Here is a 26,319-nt window from a genome sequence, read left to right as displayed (position 1 = left end):
CATCAGTCCCACTTCCTGCAAGTGACAATTATATTCATTCCAAAAAACATTCTAATAGTTATTGCTTTGTCACCTGCACAAATATTTTATAAATACAACTTGTTTGTGTTTCTGTTTATTTTTACCATTTAAGTTTTTGTTTTGTTGTTGTAGGTTATGGAGGTTTTCAATTTTTTTTCATCACAAAAGATGAAAACAACCTTTATGATGCAGCTTTATTAGGAGCCATTAAACCAAATAAAAAGCCCAAATCATCATTCATCAGAAAATTTATTACAATAGTAAAATTGTGCAAGAGTACAAATTGGAGGGACTTTTCCTATTTTTATTTTTTTTTAGAAGTTTCACATCATCTTTTCTATGAAAATTTGCATTCATTGTGTTTTACATTCAATTGTGGTACAAGCAAAACCTTAACTGAGAACTGTATTGTGTATTTCTTCCATTTTAATAGTAAAACAGGCTCAAATCCTTAATTTCTTTGCAGTGCTGATGTAATATGAAAAGGTCAAGGTGCATATTTTTTTTCTATGGATGTGAATGCTAGTGTTTTTTGTGCATTAGAATTATTGCAATTTGTACATCCTTTGTTTTCACTCCTCGACCAAAAAAAAGAGCTTTGTGTGAGCTAGCAGCAGCAGCAGCACAGAATTGGCTCTTTTACATTTTCTAAAACCTGTCTGCATCAGTAGTATTTTCTAAGTTTTGCTTCTCTCGCTTTGCCTCCTGCTGAGCTCTCCAAGCAGCGAGAACCTCGTCGTCTTCAGCCTCCGCGGCAGCTCGAGCCCTAATCCTCTGCCTGGTTTGGGCAATGAAGGTGGAGATGTCATCCTCCTCCTCTTCTGTGGCTTCCTGTCTCCTAGTCCTTCTCCCTTCTGTCTCATTGCTTTCGTATCGTGAATGATGAACAGCGGCGTACGGTCTTCCCGGTTGGCTGTAGCTGTGGGATTGTGTGAAACCATTGCAGGAATATTCTGTGTCTTCACTTGATAGATCTTCGTGTAACCTGGCTCGGTATCTGGAAGTAATGCCATACGTTTCCTCATCATCATCTTCGTCAGCAGCATAAGAGGCTCTTCTGCTTGAGAAGTCAAATTCAGAAGCTGAGGCATCAAGATCATCATAGGGGTCCTCTGATGGTCCAGCTTCAGTTCCTGAAGCTGGTTTTCTCGGGGGAGGCCTGACACTTTTCAGCCAGTCATCAATGTTGGTGTTTTTATCTTTCTCCAGCGCTGGGTTTAGATTCAGGCACCCCGATAGACCGTAACTCCTCTTTGGTTTCTCCTTTTTCTTTGTCTCCTCAAGAAACTCCTCCTCTTTCTTCTTCCTTTCCTCTTCCTCATCTTCATCCTCCTTTGGCTTCTTTTTCTTAAACATAGTACTGCGTTTGTTGTCTTCCAGGATCTTCTTCTTTTCATAGGTAGACATCTTGTCCCTCATCTCTGACTTGATCTCCTTGTCCATGGCATCCAGTTTATCCAGGTTAACTTGGTCCTGGAAGAGGCTGAAGAGAGGAACACTGGTAGTGGTGATCTTGTTTTTCTTTGAGCCCAGGGTGGAGCCAAGGTTAGAGCCTAATGCTGAGCCTCTACCACTGAGACCTGAGATGCTGCTTGAACCGCCACTGGAGAGGACTGATGCTGCCCTGCCTCGATCTTGTGACAGAGAGCTGGAGTAGGAAGCACCACTCAGCAAGGATGCTTTGTCATCATCGACACTGCGCCTTGAAATCACGTTTGATGGAGCACCAAAGCTCAATTCAGACCCGGCACGTGATGGAGGAGGAAGGCTCATTTCACTCTGCTTCTGTTTGATTGTTTCTGAAACAACATTAGCAATCCAGTTTTGGATGCTAGCCAGATTGACCATTGGTTCACCTCCGGGGCCCTGCACAGTTGGAACTGGGAGGATCGGCGGTACTGGTGGCACAGGATTTGCTGGGATTCCAAACTGTGAGGATCTTGTGCTGCGAGCCTGAGAAACTGAAGAAATTATGGAAGATCTACCACTGAGCATGGACATATTGTCATCATTGGCAACACTTGGCGGCCCTGTAACACCAGCTCCAGCCCAGAAGGCAGATAGAGGTATCGTACCACCACTAACGCAACTTTCTGTTTCCCAGCCACATACAGACTGGCTTTCTTCTAAAGTTTTCTTTGAACGCTCCAGAATCTCTTCACGTCGTTGTCTTCTTCTGATTGTTGCTAAGTCCTCGCCTCTGCTCAGCTCCAGAATCTCATCTGTGTTCTCTTCCCCGAGACGCTTCTGCTGCCTCAGCTTCCATGCCTGATACGCTGTCAGATTGACGTCTTGCAGAGATGGTGTCTTGGCTTCTTCCTCACCATCACCAACAGAACTTTTCTCTCCATCCTCACGATCTTTCTTGTTCCACCCAAACTGGATTCTCTTGATTCGCCAACGTTCCAATGGTGACATCTTCTCCTTATTCTTCTGACAGAAGTTAAACATGGAGCTGGTGTCGGAGAGGATGCTATCTACTTCATCATCAATCGTCTTCTTTACTCCTTCGTCTTCAGTGGCAGTGCTCTCACTGCCTTCATCATCTTCTTTCTTGCGGTACCGAGCAGCTGCTTGCTCTTCGATCTCCTTAAGCCGCTGCTTCCAAAGATCAGAGTAACTCATGCAGCTGGAGGTGGACATTGTGTCAGAGGGTGGGCGTCTGTTGCGACGCTTCAGCCGCTCTTTCACAGCTCGTATGTCTTCACTGGTTACGCTCTCCACATCAGTGTCTCCAACTTCTTTTGTCTTCTTTGTAAAACCCCCCGGAAGAGACTCCTCATCCTCCCCATCAGTGTTCAGCTGTGCCTCCCACCACTCATCATTCTGGTATTTTTCATTCCTCCTCTGCCACTCCTGAATCATGCTGTCCAGACCATCATCATCATCATCCCCATCTTCCTTGCCCCCTTGTTCAGATAGAACAAACTTATTTGGGACACCATTGGATACCTGGTTGTTGAACCCATTCTGTGCTCCAGTCAAACCACTTTTAAGTGCTGCAGCAGCTGCAGAGGAGGCAACGCTGCTCATCACACTTTCTCCATCCTCCTCCTCCTCCATCATAATGGAGTTCGCTTTCACCTGAATCATACTCTGCTCTTCCTCTGTGTCCGTATCCTCATCATCCTCTTCCCCAAAGATGCGAGTACGCGCTCGAGCATCAATCACAGAGCACTGGCTTAGTGTTTCGTCGTCATCATCTCGCTCCTCCATGAGGGTCTCATTGAACTCTCTCAGCTGCTTCAGGAAGCCTTCGTTGGGGTTGATGGCACGTTTTTTCCTGATTGAGGTCAGAGCCTCCATGATGGTCATGTTCTGGAAGATCATCAGGTAGCAAGCCACCAGGATAGCAGAACGACTGATGCCCATCATAGAAACAACAAGAACCTTTCCTGCAAGTAAAGGGAACAATGATTACCAATACTGAAGAGTTGAGGCAAATACCATTACTCAGCTACACCCAAAGTAAATGAAGTATGTTATGTATGTATACAAATTCTACATGAAATAGTCCACAGTATACATCAGTTTTGATGTCTGCAATAGATTAATGTAGTTAATCTAGTTAAACTTGCAATAATGGCCTATGATCAGATGAGGGCAGCAAAACCGTTGACAAAGCAATAACTTACTACATTTTAGGTTTTATATGTTTTAACTTAAGTGTGCTGAATCCCTTTCTATAATGTTTATGAAGAAAAAAGATTTTTTTATGACCAATATATATGACCAATATTTTATTTTATTTATGACCAATCTTTAGTCTTTGTCTTCACACTCTTGAGAGGAAATGTCTATCTATTTATTTACCTAAATGCTCCACTGTATTCACCAGTATATATTTGTGTGTGACTGCCTGCTGGTTTTAGATAAACAGGTCAGGAAGGAAAGGCTTTTAAGAGCTTTTTCTTATAGAACCAGCAGCATGCTGTGGACAAATTCAAGGTTATAAGTGTGTCACAGCCACGCAGCTTAACTGAAACTCACTGTAAAGTAAAGAGTTTCCTTTCTTCAACACCTATTATTTTAAAACCATTGATTATAAATGCTGTAAACAGAAGTTTGAGTGGGAGGGATTCTATTGTTGATAATGCAGCTTCTGGCTGTATTAATTGCTTCATATCTTATTCTATATCCTAAGACATGTTAAAACTTGCTTTAAAGGCCTTTTTAAACACAATAAGCAATATGCAAACCCCACTCTGTGGTATCTGTGCTACCACAGTGACGATTTCTACAATATTAACTGACAAGTGCAAATATAGCAGATACTATAAATAAAACAAATACATTGATATTATACATTTATGAGCGGCTTACTTAGTCTGGTAAATAGTTTAAGGTGTTGCAATATATATAGATTCATATTTATCAGCGTGAAAAACATTTAACATTTAAAACCATTTAAGTGAATATTGTATTCTTAACGTTTATGTAACTGTTTATGATTTAATGCATAGAAAATATACAGGATGTTATGTTCCAGTGGTAAAATGTTCCACAGATCCATTAGGAATTACACACATGTTTATACACCCATTTTCAGGCTCATAACAGGCTGACATCCACTTTCATGGCCAGGTTAGGACTGTCCCTTTACTTAATGACAAATGGAGTAGACATGATATCTGAAGTTAATTCAGAGTTGAATTTTTTATTTTATTGCTTTTCTCCATAATTTTAAATATAAGGCCCAGATGAAGGTCATTGCATATCAAACAGGTCATCATCAGGTTGAATAAACCTGATGAAATCTTAGAGAAATAACAAAAAATGTTAGGAGCAGCCAAATTAACAGTCAGATGCATTTTTAAAAGCAGTGACTATAATGACTAGTTCAGCAACATCAAAAGGCCTGAAGGAAGATGAGTAAAAATCATAATGATAGTATTATTTCCATGGTTAAGAAAAACAAGTTCACATGATTTAATCATTTTAAGAACACTCTTGAGGAGGTGGATATATCACAGTCTATAATCAGGTGACAGCTTCATGAATGTAAATACAGAGACTTAACAACAATGTACAACTACTGGTTACACTCAAGAAAAGGAGAGACAGATTAGACCAGAGAAGAGGAGAAACAGTTGAAACCAAGGATAATGTACCAGAATGATGGGAAGAGAATGGGATAGAGAAGAAGACAACTCATGATCTAAGGGATACCACATGATTTGGTAGAGGCAGTGTTATGGAATGGGCATGTATGGCTGCCAGTGGAAACGGGCGTCTAGTGTCTACTGACGATGTGACTGCTGTCCATCCCTGAGGCACAATAAAAATAAAACCCAAGAGTTTCTCAGATGACCACATCAGTCACCTGATTGCAACCCAGTAGGGCAGCTTTTCAGTTATTATAGCTAAAACGTGATGCAGAGAGACCCACAAACAAGCAGAAGCTGAAGGTTGCTGCAGTAAAGGCCTGGTAGAGCATCTCAATGAAGGAAATGCAACATTTGGTGATTTCAGTGGATTTGAGACTTCAGGAAATCACTGACTTTTAGTTTTTACAAGAACTGCTAACCCTCTGAAAAAAATATATCCATAACAGTTAACACAATACATCTTGAAGTAAAATTGGTAGAGGGCACTTTAATCATATCTTACCGAGTGGTTTAAAATGTGGCATACGGAGGCCAAACTACAAAAACTGTTTCTTTGTCCATCAAATTTTTGGTGTAACTGTATTATTAAGCTGTTGTTTATGAAGTTTTCAGGCAATATTTTAGGGCATGTTAAGAAACACAATCAACAGCACAGTGACTGTGTCAGCCTCTTCCAGGAACACGCATGTTCTCAGAAGCTGTGATGATGAGAAATTACAGATCAGTTGTTTGGAATATTTCATTGTATCACTGTTGACCTTGACCTGGAGATATGTATTATAAATACACTTTTAGCAAAATCTGAAAAAATAAGTGCATTGTGGATCATGACTGTGAGCTAAATAAGAGAATAAATGAATAGTTAAAAGTCTGTGGGAACCAGAGACCAGAAAATGCAGCATTGATGAAAACAGACAAAAAAAAAAGTCTCAAGGTTTCCCAACTTCCATTTCTAACGTCAGATGAAGAGGATGCCTTCAGGTCAAGAAATGAATAAGACGTTCATTATAAAGTGGACATACAGAGCAATGACAATTAGGGCTATAGGCTCACCAGTAAGTCGATGGATATAAGAATGTAAAAAGCTACTTTTCTTCAACCCTTCTTATTATAAATTTATTGATTATAAATACTTTAAATATGAACTTTTATTTGATTTTGAGTGGTTTTACCCATGGTGATATCACGTTCTGGAGTACCCTCTCTGTCAAGTAAGGTTTTACTGATTGAGACATAATTAAAAAAATGTCTTGTCCTTACAAAATCTTAAAATGAGGTAAATACAACCTAATTTAAACAACAACACTTTACATATTAAACTATTTCAGTGATCACAGTTTTCTTTTTTAGCAGTAACAACTTAAAAAGCAATCATTTTCTATATGTCTTTAACAGTCTTTCACATTGGAAATGAAACAATACTGGAAGAGCATATGGGAGATGGATGCAACCCATAACGGCAATGCTCAGTGGTTAGTGGATCTGAGAGCAGACCACAGCAACCTCCCTGAAAAGGGACCAGTAACCATCACAGTGGCAGACATACAAGAAAGGGTCTCCAGTATGAAGAGTTGGACAGCACCAGACCCGACATGGTTCACACCTACTGGCTAAAGAAGCTGACTGCACTCCATGAGCTTCTGGCAGCACAAATGAACCAGCTGATCATTGACAAGAGACACCTGGATGGCTAACTGAAGGCCGGACGGTCCTGATCCTCAAGGACCCCCAGATGGGACTGGCCCCATCCCACTACTGGCCTATAACCTGCCTCAGTACCACATGGAAGCTCCTGTTAGGCATCATAGCAGCTAAGATGAACAAGCACATGGGTCAATACATGAGCGGGGCACAGAAAGGGATTGGCAAGAATACCAGAGGTGCAAAACAACAGCTACTGGTAGGCCGAGCAGTCAGCCGAGACTGCAAGACTAAGCTGACCAACCTGTGCACTGCCTGGATTGATTACAAGAAGGCCTATGACTCAATGCCCCACACCTGGATCCTGGAATGCCTGACCCGGGGCCGGCTATGTGCTGGGGCAAGAGGGGGCAATGCCCCCTTAAACAAACGTCCTGCCCCCTTAAGTCAAATTTTTAGAAGTTGAGAAAGAAAATAATAGATTACCCACAAACTGAATATGGACAAGATTTACTACAGTAGCTGAAAAATCCGCTGGAAAAGGCACAAATGAGATGATAGGTTTCACATCTCGTTTGCTCTTTACCTCCGTGCGCTGTTTGTGCAGGCTCACACAGGACTCGGCAGAGAACTCACACCCCACCCTACACCCAGCTATACATCAATTCGACGCATCTTGCCACCGCCTTCAAGTTGGACTCAAGTTTATAAACAACCCATGTCAAAGTATTGTGGTTAAGTTCCGTCCAATTTATTAACCTGCCTCTGAGATGAGGCGTAGCTGCGAAGAATGTACTTCTGCCCGTTTGGTTTCCAGTTTTCAGCAATGGCGGTAGCTACTTAGTTTTAATATTACTCTTTCTGGGTCACAAAATAAACTTTTAAGATATTTTCAGGCGAGAATGTAGCTGTGTAAACTTCAAATATCTCCTCGATTTATCAAGACATCACATATTTGCAAAAGTGCTCTGACGTTTTCGGAGACGTCTGTTACCCACCAGCTCAATAGCTAGCTGGAGGTTCAAGGCTCATTAGAGCCGGCGAGAACAGCGAACTCCGGGCACATCGTTTTCTAACCCCCTGCGGTCTTTCGCTACTCAGGTTAAACATGATATATAAATCACTTAGATAACTTAAAAATGTTATTGTTTACTCCAGTGTCCTGTTATATTTTCGATAGCAAGGAGCAGACGGCTGAGTTTATTAAACTCCCCTGAGACAATCTGCAAATTTCATTAAAAGTTTAATAGACTATCATTTTGTCTTTATTTTTAGTTACCACATACCTTAAACACTTCAAGCTGTAAGCTAATGATAGTTATATAAGAGTAGATGCATGCAGGTGCAATAAGATGTACGTTTTACGCCAAACGGATGCATGATCTGATTAGTCGACTAATTGCAAAAATAATCGGTGACTAGTCGACTATGAAAATAATCGTTTGTGGCAGCCCTAATCCAGAGCACCCCACCCAACCCCCACACCTTTCCCGCCTCCATTGCCACCATGTGCCCCCTTTACATTTCTGTCTGGCCCCTCATATATGCCTGTCTAGAACTGGCCAAGGCCTGACCTATACAAGATCAACAGGACCCTAAGAGCCTTCATCAGGAATTCAATGAGGATGTGGCGGACAACACTAGAGGCAATCTTCAAGCCCATAGCACAATTCACCATCAAGTGTGGGATCTACCAAGGAGGTGCTCTGTCCCCATTGCTCATCTGCATAGGCCTGAACCCCCACAGTAAGATCATCAACAATACTGGCTATGGATACCAACTACTGAATGGAGCAGTTGTCAGCCACCTCCTGTACATGGATGACATCAAGCTGTATGCCAAGAGTGAATGAGACATCAATTCACTGATCCACACCACCAGGATATACAGCAATGACATCAGAATGTTGTTCGGACTGCAGAAATGTAGTCGGATGATAACAAAGAGAGGGAAGGTAGTCAGAACTGAGGGGATCCAACTACCAGAAGGCAACACTGCAGACATAGAGGACAGCTACAAGTACCTGGGGATCCTACAGGCAAATGGGAATCATGAAGAGGCCACTGGGAAAGCTGGAACCACCAAGTACCTGCAGAGTGTCGGCAAGTCCTGAGGAGTCAGGTGAACTGTAAGAACAAGATCAATATCTATGCCCTGCCTGTGATCAGGTACCTGGATGGGATGATAAGTTGGCCAAAGGAGGAGATAGAAGCCACTGACATCAAGATATAAATCCAGCACAATCCAGCACATAACAGCAGGGTGCAAGATGCTAGCAAGCAGGGCATATATGGAACTCCATAAGCAAGTGTCTGGCATAGTATACAGAAACATCGAATACGGGCCTGGAAGTCCCGTATTTGACCAGGACTTCCAGGCCAAATACGGCCTGGAAGTCCTGGTCAAAATGGGTGATGCCCCCAAGGACGGTGGAGAATGACCAAGCTAAGATCCTGTGGGACTTTGAGATACAGATGGACAAAATAGTGGTGGCTAACCAACTGGACATAGTGGTCGTAGACAAACAGAAGAAGTATATTAATAGTATATTATATATAAATAGTGTAATAGTATTGTACACATAATATTGCACATTTCACAGATCTGAGTAAGTATTGCACATTAATAAGTGATTTTTGTACATTCAAAATGAGGTAAAGTAGTGCTGTGTTATTTTAAGTGTTCAGTTGTTTTTTGTTTCCTATCAGTCTGACAATTGCAGGAAAGAAGCAGTTGAAAAACCTTGTTCTGTGATGATGCTGTCTGCTTTGTTGTGTCTCAGATTGTATGTAACAATTTTTGTGTCTGAGCAGAGGGTGAGCTGGACGGTGTGTGTCCCTAATAATTGGTAAATGGTAAATGGCCTGTATTTGTATAGCGCTTTTACTAGTCCCGCCTAGGGACTCCAAAGCGCTTTACACACCCAGTCATCCATCCATTCACACACTGGTGGAGGCAAGCTTCAGTTGTAGCCACAGACTGACAGAAGCAAGGCTGCCATATCGCGCCATCGGCCCTTCTGGCCAACACCAGTAGGCGGTAGGTGAAGTGTCTTGCCCAAGGACACAACGACCGAGACTGTCCGAGCCGGGGCTCGAACCGGCAACCTTCCGATTACAAGGCGAACTCCCAACTCTTGAGCCACGATCGCCCCTCTCTTTTTTTGGCAGGGTTGAGGATGAGGTCATTTTCCTCTCTGTAGGAATGAACACTGTCTACCAGAGTCGTGTACCCAGACTTGTCGCACTCCTTGATGAGCCCCATGATGGTGGTGTTGTCAGCGTATTTGATGACGATGGAGTTTTCCTTGGTGGAGACATAGTCATAGGTGTACAGGGTGAAGAGCTTGGGGCTGAGACAGCAGCCCTGTGGAGATCCTGTGCTGACTGTGAGCACCTCCCATTCTCACCACTTGTGGTCTGTCTGTCAAAAAGTCCAGAATCCAGTTACGGGTCGGAGTTGGGATGCCAAGGTCTGTCTGCTTCTGTCAGCTTGCCTGGGCAGATGGTGTTGAATGCAGAGCTGTAGTCCAGGAAGAGCATCCTGACATGCGTTCTGTTGCTTTCCAGGTGTTGCAGTGTGTGTTGCAGGGCTATTGCTGTTGCATCATCCACCGATTGATTGGTGATGCAAACTGGAGGGGGTCTATAGTGTCAGGGAACATGTGGTTGATGTGTATGAGAACCAATTTTTCTAGACACTTCATAATGACTGGTGTGAGTGCCACTGGCCTGAAGTCATTCAGGGCGGATGTGTCCAGTCTTTTGGGAACTGGTATAATGATGGAAGATTTAAAAATATGTGGGACTACTGCCTGAGATAGTGACAGGTTGAAGATATCCATGTGCACACAAGCTAGTTGTTCCCCACCAGTGTTGGTCAAGTTACTTGAAAAAAGTAATCAGTAACTAATTACTGATTACTTCCCCCAAAAAGTAATCCCGTTACTTTACTGATTACTTATTTTCAAAAGTAATTAATTACTTAGTTACTTAGTTACTTTTTAAAAACACGATTTACAACCTGAATAGGTAATAAAGCAATAGATGTTTCAGCCCAATTCTACTTTTTCTGCATAATCCATCATACAAAATGTAATCAAATGAAAAAGTCTCTTTTTAAAACTTGTTTTATTAGTTTTAATCTTTTAACTTTATGCATGAAGCAAAAATTTAATTACATGCAACATTCTCTGACTGGAAGAAATTTGTTTAACATTTAAACCTATTTTCTGCACATTCCAGCACATAAACAAAATTGTTTTTTGGTGTTTACACTCAGTCTTCTAAATAAATGCAAGTGAAACACAGCAGAAAATAAATAAAATCAAAGACTCAGCGGTCCTGTTGCTCTATTTTCACCTGTAAAGCAGGAGTGGGGTAGGCGGAGGTTTGCCCTGGTGCAGGTGTGCCGCAGCGGTCAGTTGAAGAATCCGCGAGTTTCTCTGTGAATTTCCCATTACGTCATAGCGCACTCGGCGCTTGCTTGGAAGTTTAGGTTTTTTTTTTTCGCTGTAAAAACGGACACAACGGACACTAATGTTTTTGTCACTTTTTATGGAATCAAACTCAAAGTAAGGTCAGTACATCCACACTTTAAACGCTGCACGCTCATACTCTCTCCCGCACTCGATATATTATCCATTCTTGATCTGCACACAGCTGTTGTCACAAATGTCGCACTCGCTTACGTCACTGTCATGAGACATTCTCACAAAAAAAATCATGGTTTTAGTAACGCAGTAATGCAGCGTTCCTACGGGAAAGTAACGGTAATCTAATTACCGTTTTTGCAATAGTAATCCCTTACTTTACTCGTTACTTGAAAAAAGTAATCGGATTGCTCTCCGTTCCCCACAGGCCTTCAGTACTCTGGGAGGAACTTCATCGGGTCCCACAGCCTTGTGGGGGTTCACTTTTTTCAGAGCTTTCAGGACCTGTGTGTGTGTCACCTGGAGGATGGTCTCCGTGGGGTCACTGGGGGCCTTTGAGGGAGTCTGTGTGTTCAGCCTGTCAAACCTGGTGGTGTCTCGGGGGTCTGTGGTTGTTGTGGTTCCCCTGTAGTTTCTGAAAGCTTGAATTCCCTGCCACATGCTGCGTGTGTTGTTGTTCAGGTAGTAGCCTTCAAGTTTTTCTGAGTGGCCCCTCTTTGCTGCGCTGATGGACTTCTGCAGTTCATAGCGGGCGGCTCTCTTATACTCCACCTGATCTCCTGCCTTGAAGGTCTCCCTCCTCTGCCTGATTTTCTGTTTCATGTCTCCATTAAACCGGGGTTTTTGGTTGGGGAATCTACGCACAGTCCTGTTAAACACTAGTTTATGTAGTCGCTAACAGTCTCTGTGTATTCATGGATGTCGTTAGCTGTTCCTTTGAAGATGCTCCAGTCTGTAGTCTCTAAGCAGCCCTGCAGGCTTGCTTTTGTACCATCAGTCCAGGTGTTAATAGTACTAACTGTGACTGGGTTTTGTTGTAGATGGGTTTTAGCCAGATTGCTAGGTGATCAGACTTTCCAAAATTAGGTTTTGGTTCAGCTGAGAAGGCATTTCTAATGTTGCTGTAACAGTGATCCAGTATTTTATTTCCCCTGTTTGGTTACAAACTGATGCAGTTTAGGCATATTTTCCCAGAGATTACAGTGATTAAAGTCTCCCAGAACAATTACAGCAGCGTTTGGGTGTTTATTTTCGTGCTTGTTGATCATGTCACGCAGCTCCTTCAGTGCAGCCTCCTCCTTAGCGGACGGGGGGATGTACACGACACTCACAATAATGCACTACAGTTTTCTGGGCAAATAAAATGGCCTTAACGTTAGAGTCAGAAATTCCACATTTTCAGAGTAGGATTTTGAAGTGATCTTACAGTCAGTACACAATGATTGCTTGACGAGCCGTTCCTCCACCGCTTATCTTGCCGCTGTCCGTAGTGCTTCGGTCTGCTCTGAAAATCGTGTAGCCCCCTGGTGTTATTGCTTTATCGGGTGTCCTCTCCGCCAGCCAGGTTTCACAGAAACACAGTATGGAGCACTCCTGAATTTCTTTTTGAATGGAAATCCGAGCATGGAGTTCGTCCTTTTTATTTTCCAGAGACTGAAAGTTTGCAAGCAGTATTAGCCTTCCTTTGCTAATCATGCGCCAGAACCTTCAGTCAGCCGTTCCCCATCTGCCATGCCTCCACTTCGGCTTGTTGTTCTCAGGAGAGTCCCCTGCCGCAGGCCAGCCTAGCATCAGGTCAGCATAGCGTGTTAGCTCTGGGTAGGATTTCAGCAGGTTTGGGTCAACAAGTCCAAAATTACTGTGCTCTCGCAGTTTTCGCAAGAGAGTAATAAGGAAGAAGAAAGTAAAAAGTAACTTGACTCTGCGATGTTGCCCTCTGAGGAGGGCCATCTTACTCGGAAGATGCTCAAGAGCTCAAGAAGATGTGGTGGGTGAAGATAACAGTGGTCCCAGTGGTAATCGGAACACTAGGTGCAGTGACTCCCAAGCTCCAGGAGATCCCAGGAACAACATTGGAGATCTCTGAGCGCAGTCCTAGGAATAGCTAAGATACTGCGAAAGGCCCCCAAGCTCCCCAGGCCTCTGGTAGAGGACCCAAGCTTGAAGGATAGACCGCCCGCAGGGCTGTGATGGGAATTTTTTTTTTTAAATATATGGCAGCTATGCAAGTTTGCAATTCTGCTAATTTTCTTTTTCCACAATAAGCAAAACATCCCTCTCTACACCATTTGTGCTCCCCAACAGTTTACAATATTGACAACTGCAACTATAGCACAGCATTCATATCATGACTAAATACTGATGTACTCTTATGTGGTGCTCAGTCAATCCATTGAAAAACTATTAAAAATAATTAATTTAATCAGTTTAACAAAATTAAGAAAGAAATGTAAATATTTAAGCTTTTTAAAAATTATTATTAGTTTTAATTGATCTGCGCATTATGCTTGTAAACTGCTATAAATAAATACAAAAAAACAGTTTGTTAATTAACAGCATCATGTTTTCTTAAATGCTTTGCTTGTTTTGACATTAAATGACTCTTAAATATCTTGACATGGAAGATTATTTGTTCGGGGTCTTTCTTCATCACTACAATGGTCTTCATAACATAAAACCTGACATAAGTTAATAAGGGGTAAAATATCTGATATATCTAATATCTAATATTATTTAATTTCCTTGCTCTGTAGGTAGTACAATAAGAAAGATAAAATCATTAATCAGTTAATAAAAATGTCCAAATTTGCTCCACAGTCTCCAGGCAGAAGACAAGATATTATTAAGATGCTCTTGCCATAGTCTTCCAGCAACATTTTAGGCTGTGTTAAGTAAGAAGCACAGTCAACAACACTGTGACTGCCATTTCCTTCCAGGAATACTCTGTGTTCTCTGTCGGCACAAGAAATTCTTCTCAGAAACTGGGATGTTGAAAAGATTACTGATCAGATGTTTGGGATCTGTTAATGCGTCACTGTTGACCTCCACTCCAGGACAAGTATTGAAAAAGTGCTTTTAGCAAACCTTGGTAAAATAAGTGCATTGTGTATCATGTCTGTGAGCTAAATGATAAAATAAATGAGTGATTAAAGGTCCGTGGGAACCAGAGATCACAAAATAAACACTCTATTGATGAAGACAGACACAAAACCACTGCCAAAGTTTCTGTTTCCTACGTCATAAACTGAAGTTCGGAGATAAAAAATAATGTTGAGGTTGATGCCTTCAGTTCAACAGATATATATCATGTGGACAAAAACAGAAAAGCCTATTGGGAAAGAGGCTCAATTTTAAGTCGACACTCAATAGATTGGTGGAAGATCGATAGATTATATATATATTCTTTTCAATTAACTTCTATTTTATTTATATAACAGCGACAGCAACCTCTAGGTGCTTTATATTGTAAAAAACTACAATAATTCAGAGAAAACCACAAGAATCATATGCTTCCCAATGAGAAAACATTTTGGTGACAGTCAGGAGGAAAAACTCCCTTTTAAAAGGAAGAAACCTCCAGCAGAACCAGACTCAGGGAGGGGCACCAGTTAGGAGAAGGAAGGACAAAGACAAGCAAGAGAGCCATTCTGGTAAACCTTTTAAATTTCTGCTAAACCACTTGGTAGAGGATATTTTGAGCCCCTATGTATTTCTGAAACATTTACAGGAAGTTAACCTGTTTAAGCCATCTCTACAGCTTGGTTTTGATCTGTGGATGTCAATCTAGGTTAGTCGCTGAGTTTTTCAGGTAGCTTCCTCACAGGAAGTTAGCAATGACTAAAGAATGCAAGAAATGTAGACTCTCTGTGATGAAAATATCAACGTCAGATATATTTATTTTGATATGGCAAAGTGTCAGATGCTTTAGTGAACAGATTTAAGAAACATGATAACTTAAAAAAAAAGAATTTTAAGGGTCTAACAATTTTCCAAAAATATACTCTGCCAAATGGTTGATTTGTTCCTTTATAGTAAATTTTTGAGCTGAAGCTAACCCAACTGCAAAGGTCTGTTTGCAAAGAAATAAAACCTCTTATGATGATTTATTGGTGTTTATATCATAAATGTAATTGTATTACATGACATTCTTGCTAAAATAATTTCATAAGTATGAATATATAATCATTATAATGATAATGATTTATTTATGAGATAAAAAAAATCTTATGAACACTTATTTGTGGTCTTAAATCACCAATAAGTGATCATCTTAAACTTGGTGAAAAAAATATGAGACTCTTTAAACATACTCTAAATATGGTCAATAGGGTTTTTTTGTTTAACAAATAATAGATGGACTCCAAAACTTTGTATTTTTTCCACTATTCATTCATGCCTACAGTCGACATATAGGAGATACTGATCTTTCTAGCATGCTGGTGCAAGACCTCAAACCCTATGCTATGTACCCCAACACTGAGCCTGTTTGGATTTATTTTTAACCTATGCATCTCAGAAGGGGGGTTAGATTGGGCTGTTTATAAGACAGATTGTTTCCTATTGAACAAGAAACAAATATCTCATAAAAGGTTTTCCCCCCAGTTGCCATGCCAGCTTCTAAGGCTGAGCAACCATAATTCTGCTCCCAACCACACATTGTTTCAGAAGGAGTTGTAGCTACCAAGGTCCTCACAACCACTACCACATTTGGGAACAGACATCTGTCACTTCAGTGTGTTACTGCCCCTGTCCAAGGGCTTTGTAAATCCCAGAAATACAATATGTCCTTTGACTTGAATCCACACACAACCAAATACCACCAGAAATGAAGGGGATCTAATTTCTTATCTAATTTCTAATTTCTCTAGTCAATGAATTTTGTCATGATTCAAATCTGGTCAGTTTTGTGAACCATGCAGTTTTTGTTTTATTCTCAATTCTGTTTGTTCTGCTTGGTCTCTTATTTTCCTCTGGAGACAATTTTATGTATGGATGTTGCTATGGATTGCTTGTTTTCTTTGTTGTTATTCTTCTCATTCATGAAAAAAATAGAAACAGACTTTCCAACTATGAAAAGGCATCACCCCTGTGGGTTTCCAGTTGTGCTAACATCACCAGTCAGCCTTTTAACATGATTTACTCAGTGTGGTTTTTTGGCAAGAGGCGTGAAGATTCTCTTTGTAGTTAAATATTTAGATATTGGATTAACCTCTTTGAGCCTTAGGGGGTTACTAACAAAGAAGTATGCAAGAGGCTTACAATGTGGCTTAATGCCGTATTGTGTGTTATTATACATAATTATTAATAATTATGTGTGACGGCTATTAGTTTTTCAGTATATTTACTTTACATATGAAACAAAAATAATAGAGGGGAGAGATGCATACCAAATTCTCCTCTGTGTATTATTTACTTCTAATTTTGTCAATAAATCTTACCAGCAGAGTTGATTAGTGTTCAGTGATGTACTCTGAACTCTTCACCACAACAGCAAACAAAGATTTCAGAGGACAGATGAAACAAATCCTGCCTACCTTTGTGCGTCAGCAGAGCATCGTCCAAGAATTCGGCGGTGGGTCTAAAGTGCACCGAGATGTCAGCATCAGGGAAGTCGTCTACTTCAATGCCCATGTACTTAATGTTCATGCCGGCGTAAAATGACTCGTTGGTGTAGACTCCTGTACCGTGAGCTGTGTTCAGGATGTGTGTGATGCCTATTCGCTTCAGACGGGCCTTATTCACTGCAACAGACCTGAGGGGAGTCGGGAGGGGGGGGGATCTGTCTTACTGTGTGTAAAATGACCCATCCAAACTTTCAAGCAAACAGCTTTACTAAAAAGCCACTGCAGAAAATGACACCTGAGGAACATCACACTCTGGAGAAGAGCAGGGAAATAAACTTTGGAATCAGCCATCTATTACCCTGTTCTCGAGCTTTCAACCACATCACACAATATTTATCAGCTACCAAGGTTGTTTCAGTTAACACGGAACATTTATCTGAGCACTTTTTGGATTTTTAACTGACCAAAAAAATGGTTGGATAAATTCACCAATAAAGACAGCTTGATTTACACAAAACCTCTGGAACAAGCTGTTAAGTAGACGAGTTAGGACTGTTTGTGCAGATTACTTGTTTATCACTGACAGATCAGAAAATGGGCTTGATAAAATCAATTAGAAGAGGAAAGTCTGTTTTAAGTGAATGATGAGGTGGAATTTGTCTCATATTTGGAAGGATTTCTCTGGTTATTCATTTCCAGCTATCCACTATAAGATTAAAGAAAGGAAATTATGAGAATTTTTTTACATTTTTGAATCTTGTGCCATTGCGTCTGATGGGTACTTGCCATGAAAGCAAGAAAATTTGCAAAACCATTCAAAATCCATAAAAATGTAACAGAACTTTCTGTGAACCCTTACTGAAATCTGAAGTTGAACTGAAGTTCATCTTCCAGCACAGATTTGTCTTCTAAAATATCTGTGCCTATGGTCCGGAACTAAGAATAATCCTCTATGATGACTTGTGGAAAAATAATTTAAACAAAACGAGAATGCACCGACTCACTTTTCGGCAATGAAGATGTTGGGCCACACCTCATCCACGGGATTGATGGGAGCCTCTAGGCGGTCCTGCACCATGGCTCTCTGGATGTCCAGCACACAGGGGGTGTTGTAGGGGCTGCGGTCATCGATCATGTCCCTGACACGGTTGTAGAGATCTTCCACCATCAGCTGCTCAGCGGTTTCCAACATGGACTCTGGGATGGACTCAGACCGCACGCCTCGAGGTGGCAACTCTGAGGAGGTAAGATAGTAATAAATATGATGGATTCTTGATTGATTTTGTTGTATTATATTAAGAAATTAATGTAAGAAGTCTGTGTGACACAGAAGACAGGATGAGGAGGTTGCGAGATGAACATCTTCAGGTATGCTACAGAACAAATCCAAGTATTTAGGATCAAAGATTTTGAGTGTAAAATTACTCCAACTGTTATGTTTGGTAATTTGTTTTGCGTCTTCCTTGATTGTCTCTGTTGCTGCTTCCCACCTTATTTTGGTAATTTGCCTTTGGTTGTTTTATTTCCTGCAGTTTAGTTCTCTTTACTTTCTTTTATATTTCTGCTCTGCTGCATGTGATTTCTCTGATGGTTTCTTGTCCTACATGTTTCCCCCATGCCCCTGTTGGCTGCTCTTATTTCTTAGATTCATGTTTAGTTTGGAGTATTTGAACCTTCCTGGAATTTATCCTTTTATGGTTTATTGTGAAGATGAATCAGCTTAGGATTAAGAAGCTTTTGTTCAGAGCTCCTGCATTTAGCCCCACTCCCCTGTGAAATAATAACAGCTATGCCACTCCTAAAGGACATACAGGGGTTTAATGTGTGCACAGCTTCAAAAGAAGCATGCCATTAATGCAGAAACAGGTCACTGCAGCTGTCCTCATCAGCGGTCATCTTCCTCCCTGCAGATGAAACCCGTTTTGATCATTAGGCTGCCTTTAATGCAGTCCAACTTAAGAGGAGAAATTTGATGAAGCCACGAATCTGTGATGCGTCACATTAAGCTAATTTCCTCATTCCAGTGGATGGCATCTCCATGTAACAAGATGAAGGAGCAAAACGTGGATTGGCTGTGATTGAAGACTGTTGAGCCACATTAGTCTTCATTGCTTGACACACTGCATATGAACAAGGAGCGAAGAGAGACAGAGTCTGACCCCTGCGCAGTGCTCATCTGCCCTTGGATGACTTTTGAAAGTTCAGTACGGCTGGACAAAGAACAGAGAAATTCATCTGATTGTGGTTTATTATTAATCCGAATCCCCCCAGAGCTTTGCAAATACAAATCAAATTTCAGATTAAGGCTGGTGAGGAATCATGATATAAATGTTGATTTTATTTTATTTATTTATTTAGCCTGTAAACAGGCATCTGATGTCTGCTCTGTACTTTTCATCAGTAGTTTATGATATATTTATATTTTTTGCCATTTTTATTTATTTGTTATTAAGTGAAGGAAGCTTCTGTGTGAATTCACTTCAATTCAATTCAATTTTATTTATATAGCGCCAAATCACAACAAAAGTCGCCTCAAGGCGCTAGATAGAGAGAAAAACCCAACAATCATATGACCCCCTATGAGCAAGCACTTTGGCGACAGTGGGAAGGAAAAACTCCCTTTTAACAGGAAGAAACCTCCGGCAGAACCAGGCTCAGGGAGGGGCGGCCATCTGTTGCGACCGGTTGGGGTGAGAGAAGGAAGACAGGATAAAAGACATGCTGTGGAAGAGAGACAGAGGTTAATAACAGATATGATTCAATGCAGAGAGGTCTATTAACACATAGTGAGTGAGAAAGGTGACTGGAAAGGAAAAACTCAATGCATCTTGGGAATCCCCCGGCAGCCTACGTCTATTGCAGCATAACTAAGGGAGGATTCAGGGTCACCTGGTCCAGCCCTAACTATATGCTTTAGCAAAAAGGAAAGTTTTAAGCCTAATCTTAAAAGTAGAGATAGTGTCTGTCTCCCGAATCCAAACTGGAAGCTGGTTCCACAGAAGAGGGGCCTGAAAACTGAAGGCTCTCCCTCCCATTCTACTTTTAAATACTCTAGGAACAACAAGTAGTTCTGCAGAGCGAGAGCGAAGTGCTCTAATGGGGTGATATGGTACTACAAGGTCATTAAGATAAGATGGGGCCTGATTATTTAAGACCTTGTATGTGAGGAGCAGGATTTTGAATTCAGTCTTACATATTTGTTTAATATGTGCGTTGAAGGACATGTCCTGGTCAAAAATGACTCCAAGGTTCCTCACGGCATTACTGGAGGCCAAGGTAATACCATCCAGAGTAAGAATCTGGTTAGATACCATATTTCTGAGATTTTCAGGGCCGAGTACAATAACCTCAGTTTTATCTGAATTAAGAAGCAGAAAGTTAGCGGCCATCCAGGTCTTTATGTCTTTAAGACATTCCTGCAGTTTAACTAATTGGTGTGTGTTATATGGCTTCATAGATAGATAGAACTAGGTGTCATCTGCATTGCAGTGAAATTTTATGCTATGTCTTCCAATGATACTGCCTAGGGGAAGCATGTATAATGTAAACAGAATTGGTCCTAGCACTGAACCCTGTGGAACTCCATAATTGACCTTAGTGTGGGAAGAGGACTCTCCATTTACATGTACAAATTGGAGTCTATTAGATAGATATGATACAAACCACAACAGCACAGTACCTGTAATACCTACAGCATGTTCTAATCGCTCTAATAGGATATTATGGTCGACAGTATCGAACGCTGCACTAAGGTCTAGCAGGACAAGCACAGAGATGAGTCCACTGTCAGAGGCCATAAGAAGATCATTTGTAACTAAAGCTCTGAAACCTGACTGAAACTCTTCAAATAAGCCATTCCTCTGCAGATGATCATTATTCTGCTGCGGATTACATTTTGGATTAAGTCTGATTATCCTGTTGGTCTTCTCTTTTTAAAAATAAATATCTGCACATCTGGATTCATTGGCCAGGTGTTTTACTCGTTCCAAGTGCATATAAAATCCACCCAGAAGCTCTGATATTTCTCTACTTGAGGACTTTGTTAGGCCTGTTTACTTTATAAGTAAGTCTGATCTGTCTCCAGATCAGACTTACACATCATGCTGAAGCAAGGCGGCAGAATTTTTCTAAGAAAATGTGATTAACAGCAGATTGTTTAGAATCTCAATAAAATATGTAAAGGGAAGCTTGAGCCTCTTTCCTGTGTCGTCTCACCCTCGTTGATGATCTTCTTGGCAGCGATGGCTGATGAGAGGTGGATGGGCTCCATGAAGATGCTCTCAGCATCAGACCCAGAGATCATGGAAAACCTGGACTCTGAGGTCATGGAGAAACTGGGAGGCACAGACAGAGAGATTATTATTCATGAGCGCTGCGTGACTGAAAATAAGAGCCTAATGCGTCAGCTTGCACTGAAATGTTGATTGTGTTAAATGTAGTTAATGCATGAGTTTATAAAATGAGGCTGAGGCTCCAGCTTTGTATTTCCTTTACTCCTGTACACCCTTCTGACTTTTGAATTCTTTGATGTCATTTCTGAATGAGAAAAGGTTCACTTGGTTTATTTAATCTAAATGGCTTTATAAAGTGTTCTCAGTCTGATCAAGAGCTCCTCCATCAACTACAGTGAGGTCAATTTAGACATTGTAGAAGTACTTCTTGAAGAATGCAACTTTTGTATTTTAAGGTTATGCTGAACTAAATAACTAAATGTATTTTCTGGAATCTAAAGAATGTGATAGAAATATGTTAGCTGAGACAAGAAAAGAGCTCCAGTACATCCATCAAGGTTGCAGAACAGTGACACAATCTTCAACATCTATTATTCACAGCCATGATCAGAAGCTCACATAGACTCATAAATGTGGTGGTGATTTTGATATTTTAATTGTTTATTTTAACAATTGTACAGCATACATATTTATGACTTTAAAACTCGGGTGCAGAAGTTTGAATTTATTTATTATTTATTTATTTCTGTAATCCACATAGTCAAAAGTATATAAACAGACTGAAATATAAACAGACATTTACATGTTTTAATGTAGAGCTAAAGATTCTGCATTGTCTTTTTACTTTACAAGGCCAAGGCCCATTAACCCCATTGATTAGCCTCAGCTGCTGGGTTTATCCAAAATAAACTGAAACTAGTCCACCCAGTTCTTGTTTTTATAATTCTTGCACATTTCATTTACACAAAAATGTATAAAAACTAAAAAAGGATAAAGGATATAAGCGTTGTGTAATTCCATTACAGTCCCATAAGAGCTAAGCAGGAGCTTGGAAACCAGACTTCACCTCTAGAGGAATGTGAGACACTTCAAAGAGGTGCTTTATTTTAACTGCAGGTGGATTGAGCTAAAGTGATGAACAAGGTTTTGGAGGCGAGGTATACAGAGGACCTTCCTGCTGCAAATGTCAGAAGTACATTTACTTTAAAATACAATCAAAAGAAAAACTGAAATCAGACATGAAAGTTTGGTTTGACTTTCACAAGTTTTAAATCTACTGCAGCGTTCATGAGAGATGTTATATGTAGCACCACCTTCCGTGTAAAAACTGTAGTTTACAACTGATTTTACACCCTCACACTGGGGGTATAACAGCTATCCAAACCACAGTTATTCACTGAAACCACAGATGCGTTCATACTTTGTTTTTTCTTTACAGAGGATGAAAAAACACAAGTTTCATCACTTGATTATGAACAAAAATAAACTCTACTATTCTGATTTATTTCTAATTTGCTTTTCAGTTTAATCGGGGCTCCACATATCACAGCACAAGAAGGTGGAATTAAAATACAGTACTGCCAAATCTTCATTTCACTTTGTGGTCTCAGTTTTGTAGTATTTTTCTTTAGCAGGATTCAGTGTGAAACAGAAGGTTTTTCACATCAAAGTGGGCTTAACGTCCTTAATTTTTATGCACAAATTACATTAAATAATTTAAGGCTTCTAATAAAGCAGGCACACATATTTTATTGTATATGTAACTTCTTCAATTTAAGCCATTAACCATGGCTCCAAGCTGTTTGCACGAGAAGGAAACACGCATTAAAAAGAGATTTGTAAAACAGGAAACAAGCTAAATATGGCATACATATTTATAGCTCTTATTTTTTCATGTGTAATGAATTACTTAAGACATCTTTGGACCATGATGAGAATCTCCCGTTCCACCACATCCCAAAAGTGCTCTGTTGGATCGAGATCTGAATGTCGTGGCAGAAATCAGTCTCATCAGACCAGGCAACATTTTTCCAGTCCTCTGTGGTTCACAGTGTGGTCTTCTGCTGCTGTAGTCGATCTGCTTCAAGGTTCGACATGTTGTGCATTCAGAAATTCTCCTCCACATATCTTGGTGGTAACAAGTGGTTATCTAAGTTATCGTTGCTTTCCTATCAGCTCCAAGCAGTTTGATCATTCTCTTCGGACTTCTGACATCAACAAGGCATTTTTGCTCTGTCTGAAAAACCCCTGAGATAGTTATGTAGAAAAATCCCAGTAAATCAGCAGTGCTATTTTCAAAATCACTTAATTCCTCATACTCATTCTGATGCTCAGTTTGAAGTTCAGCATGTCGTCTTGAGCGTGGCTGCACGGAGTTGCACTTGTGGGGTTGGCTGATCAGATATTTGTGTTAATAAGCAAATCTGCAGGTCACATTAGACGGCTGCCCCTCTCTGAGGAGAAAAGGGAATTTTTCCTTCCCACAGTCACCAATGATTGCTAGGGGTTCATATGATTGTTGGGGTTTTCTCTCTATGTATTATTGTAGTTCACCTTACAGGTGACTTGAAGCAACTGTTGTTGTGATTTGGTGCTGTATAAATAAAATGGAATGGAATTGAATTGAATTAAACAGGTGTACCTAATAACGTGTCAAAGAAGTGTAAATGCATTTAAATGGGGTAAAGCGAACATTTTACTGGGAAACTACACAGTAATAGTTTTGCAGTGATACAAAACCTGTGAAAATGAAAGATTTGATTTAAATTTTGAACACTGAAGCAGGAATTGTGCAGTGTTTTCATGTTTGACAGAATCTGTTAATTTCCGAGTCAGTAAACCTGAGTCTGGTGTTCTGTGTTTAAAGCTTGGCTCTTACTTTGGGGAGGGACAGCGAAGGTAATGAGATTGGACTCCGCGGACGCTCTTCTCCTCCTCTTCTTCCTTTCCATCAGGTACCATTTGATCACCTCGCTCTCCATGTTCATTGGCCGACGCCATGGCAACCAATATGCCTCCTTCCCTTGCTTCTGGTGAACCTGGATCACTACTGACAGAAGAAAATAAAAAATTGTGCTGTTTTTCTCTTTAGAGACATCAACAAAATAAAAGCATGCTTCATCCTCACTGACTCTCAACTTTTTTCCTGTAACTTGTTCGATGTTTTCACTATTTTATAGATCAATTTAAATAAATGAATAACACGTACATGAGTACTCTCTAAAACTTCTTGACAAAAGTGTGACACCAGACATTTAATATGATGCTAAGTCTATATTTTTGTCAACAGTTCAACTTTGTCATCTGAGTTAATTCCAAAGTTTAATGAAAAAAAAAACAAACAAAACAGAAACAGATCAAAATTTGTAACTTATTTTCTTAATAAATTTAAACTTTAATTAACATTAAATTGGACTATATTTGGTCAAAATTAAGCTAATTTATTATAAAGATATTGTTCTATCACAATAATTTGATTGCACGTAAAATATCACAAAAAGGACAAAAAAATTATTTGCACTGTACTAAAATCCCTCCTGTGACTGACATTTTGGTACCTATTGTATTATTAGAGTACTAATGAAGTTGCATGAATTTGTGAGCAGTATTTCACTGTTTAATAATCTTTAACTTAAGTTTATTGATGGACAAAACAACAGCACAAAGAAAAGGACACTGAAAATAAATATTTCCTCAATCATGTACTATGGAAAATATGACCTGTCATGTCTATTTTAATTAAACCGTATTGCAGATTTAAACTACAGAAGTAGACCCACAGTCCTTTAGGGACAGACACATTTTAATTCCAGGTCTACAAAAAACAAACACACACAAAAAAAACCCAGAACATGAAATGCTGAAAGCCGTGTTAGTTCCAGAAGCCAGACCCAGGGTTCTGGATCTCGAATAGTTGATGGACATATGCATATTTGGTGTTGCTGTCCCTCGTTCTCACTGCTTGCGTGTGTGTGTGTGTGTGGATGCGGGTGAATCTGGGAGCACCAGTTTACAGGAGTCTTTAGGCCTGGCAGGTGTGCCCTGCAAGGTGGCTGGCCACACCAGAGGAAATGACCACACACACACCTGCAGCTGATCAAGGCTCGTCGGAGGAGCTACTTAGGAGTGTGGCGGAGCTCTCTCCGACGCTGGATCGTTGTGTGACTACCCATCAGTGTTTTCAACATATCAGTGAGTGTAAGCCAGCCACAGTTTGAAAGTGTCTAAAGTCTGCCTCTGTTATTTCTCACGGGGAACGTGGAAACGAGAGGGCAGCAAACACGGGGCGCGTGGACACTTGGAAGCGAGGACAGAGCACAGACACTGGGAGGAAGACACGGCACGGGAGTCTGGGGTGCACAGGGATTTATTTTTGTTTGTTTTGTTTTTATTTACTTCACTGTAAATAAATGTATTGATTTCATTGAAGAGTCCTGCATTTGTGGTCCCATTTTTCCACGTTCCCACGGTTTGCCAGCGCTAACAGTTTTGATGTGTTAACTAATTATAGAGAAAAGTAAAAAATCACAGTGGTCATTATGTGTTCAGACACACTCCTCTCCCTTACATTAGCTACATGAAGTTATATCTACAAATCGGTATCTGTGCAGTTATTGGCAGTATTGACAATATTGGATCAATATCAAAATATACAGCATCGCACAGTATTACTCTAAATGATACTTGGTTTTAATACTTGCATAAACACTGATTGGCTCTAAGTGGAATTGATGGTGTTAAACAGAAAAGGAAAACTCAGATTTCTAATTGCCCTGCTCTCATTAAGCTCAACAGCTTGAGTTTATGTCAGTGACAGTGATTAATAATCAGCCTGAAGGGAGGTCAGATTAAGATTTAAGAAGTCTGATTCTTTCTTCTTGTTTTTCTCTCAGCTGTGATTACAGCTGAAATAAATCAAAACACCAAATATTCTTTCAGTTATATTGATCGACAGTCAGTAAGGGTCAACAACAGGCAGCCATGACTAAGATACTAAGCAATCAGACAGAGCCTCATGTTGCTATAAGTGTGTGTGTGTGAGAGCTGAGGCCTTCCAGCAAGTCTATTTTTAAGGCGGTGACAGCTGCCTCAGCCTGCAGGCCTCACAGCAGCGCTGAGACCTAACAGCTCTGAGCCTTAAACAGCAGCAGAGGAAGAGCTGCTCTCAGATCAGATCAGATGTGTGAAAATTCAGAAATAATAAACAGGACTTCAGCTGCATAGAAAACAGCCTCCCATCTCCTACCTGTGTCAGTGTGTGTGTGTGTCTGAGAGTGAGTGTGTTTTCCTACCTCTGTCTGAAAGGTGCTCCTCTGAAGCC

General features: G+C 40.5%; 1 protein-coding gene across 1 annotated transcript; it reads right to left on the bottom strand.

Moving 5' to 3' along the window:
- Window positions 1-271: 271 nt before the first annotated feature.
- Window positions 272-26,319, bottom strand: styxl2 (serine/threonine/tyrosine interacting like 2). Its single transcript, XM_084922484.1, has 6 exons — window positions 26,291-26,319; window positions 23,878-24,048; window positions 20,983-21,101; window positions 17,772-18,003; window positions 16,738-16,955; window positions 272-3,416 (listed from the first exon to the last, which is right to left on the bottom strand). Exons 2-6 carry the CDS (start codon window positions 23,997-23,999, stop codon window positions 670-672), a joined length of 3,438 nt encoding a protein of 1,145 aa, XP_084778610.1. The 5' UTR covers window positions 24,000-24,048; window positions 26,291-26,319; the 3' UTR covers window positions 272-669.

The sequence above is a fragment of the Perissodus microlepis genome, chromosome 23, assembly GCF_051167445.1.
Source record: "Perissodus microlepis isolate ML-2025 ecotype Zambia chromosome 23, ASM5116744v1, whole genome shotgun sequence".
Lineage (NCBI taxonomy): Eukaryota > Metazoa > Chordata > Actinopteri > Cichliformes > Cichlidae > Perissodus > Perissodus microlepis.
This window is presented reverse-complemented; position numbering and strand designations above follow the sequence as displayed.

Bases quoted from the DNA above. Each gene is read 5' to 3' on its own strand.
- styxl2 (XM_084922484.1), bottom strand. From the start codon at position 23,999: ATGGCGTCGGCCAATGAACATGGAGAGCGAGGTGATCAAATGGTACCT. The intron at 21,102-23,877 runs GTAAGAGCCAAG...TGTGCCTCCCAG, and splicing joins CTTCGCTGTCCCTCCCCAAA to TTTCTCCATGACCTCAGAGT. The intron at 18,004-20,982 runs GTGAGACGACAC...TTACCTCCTCAG, and splicing joins CAAGAAGATCATCAACGAGG to AGTTGCCACCTCGAGGCGTG.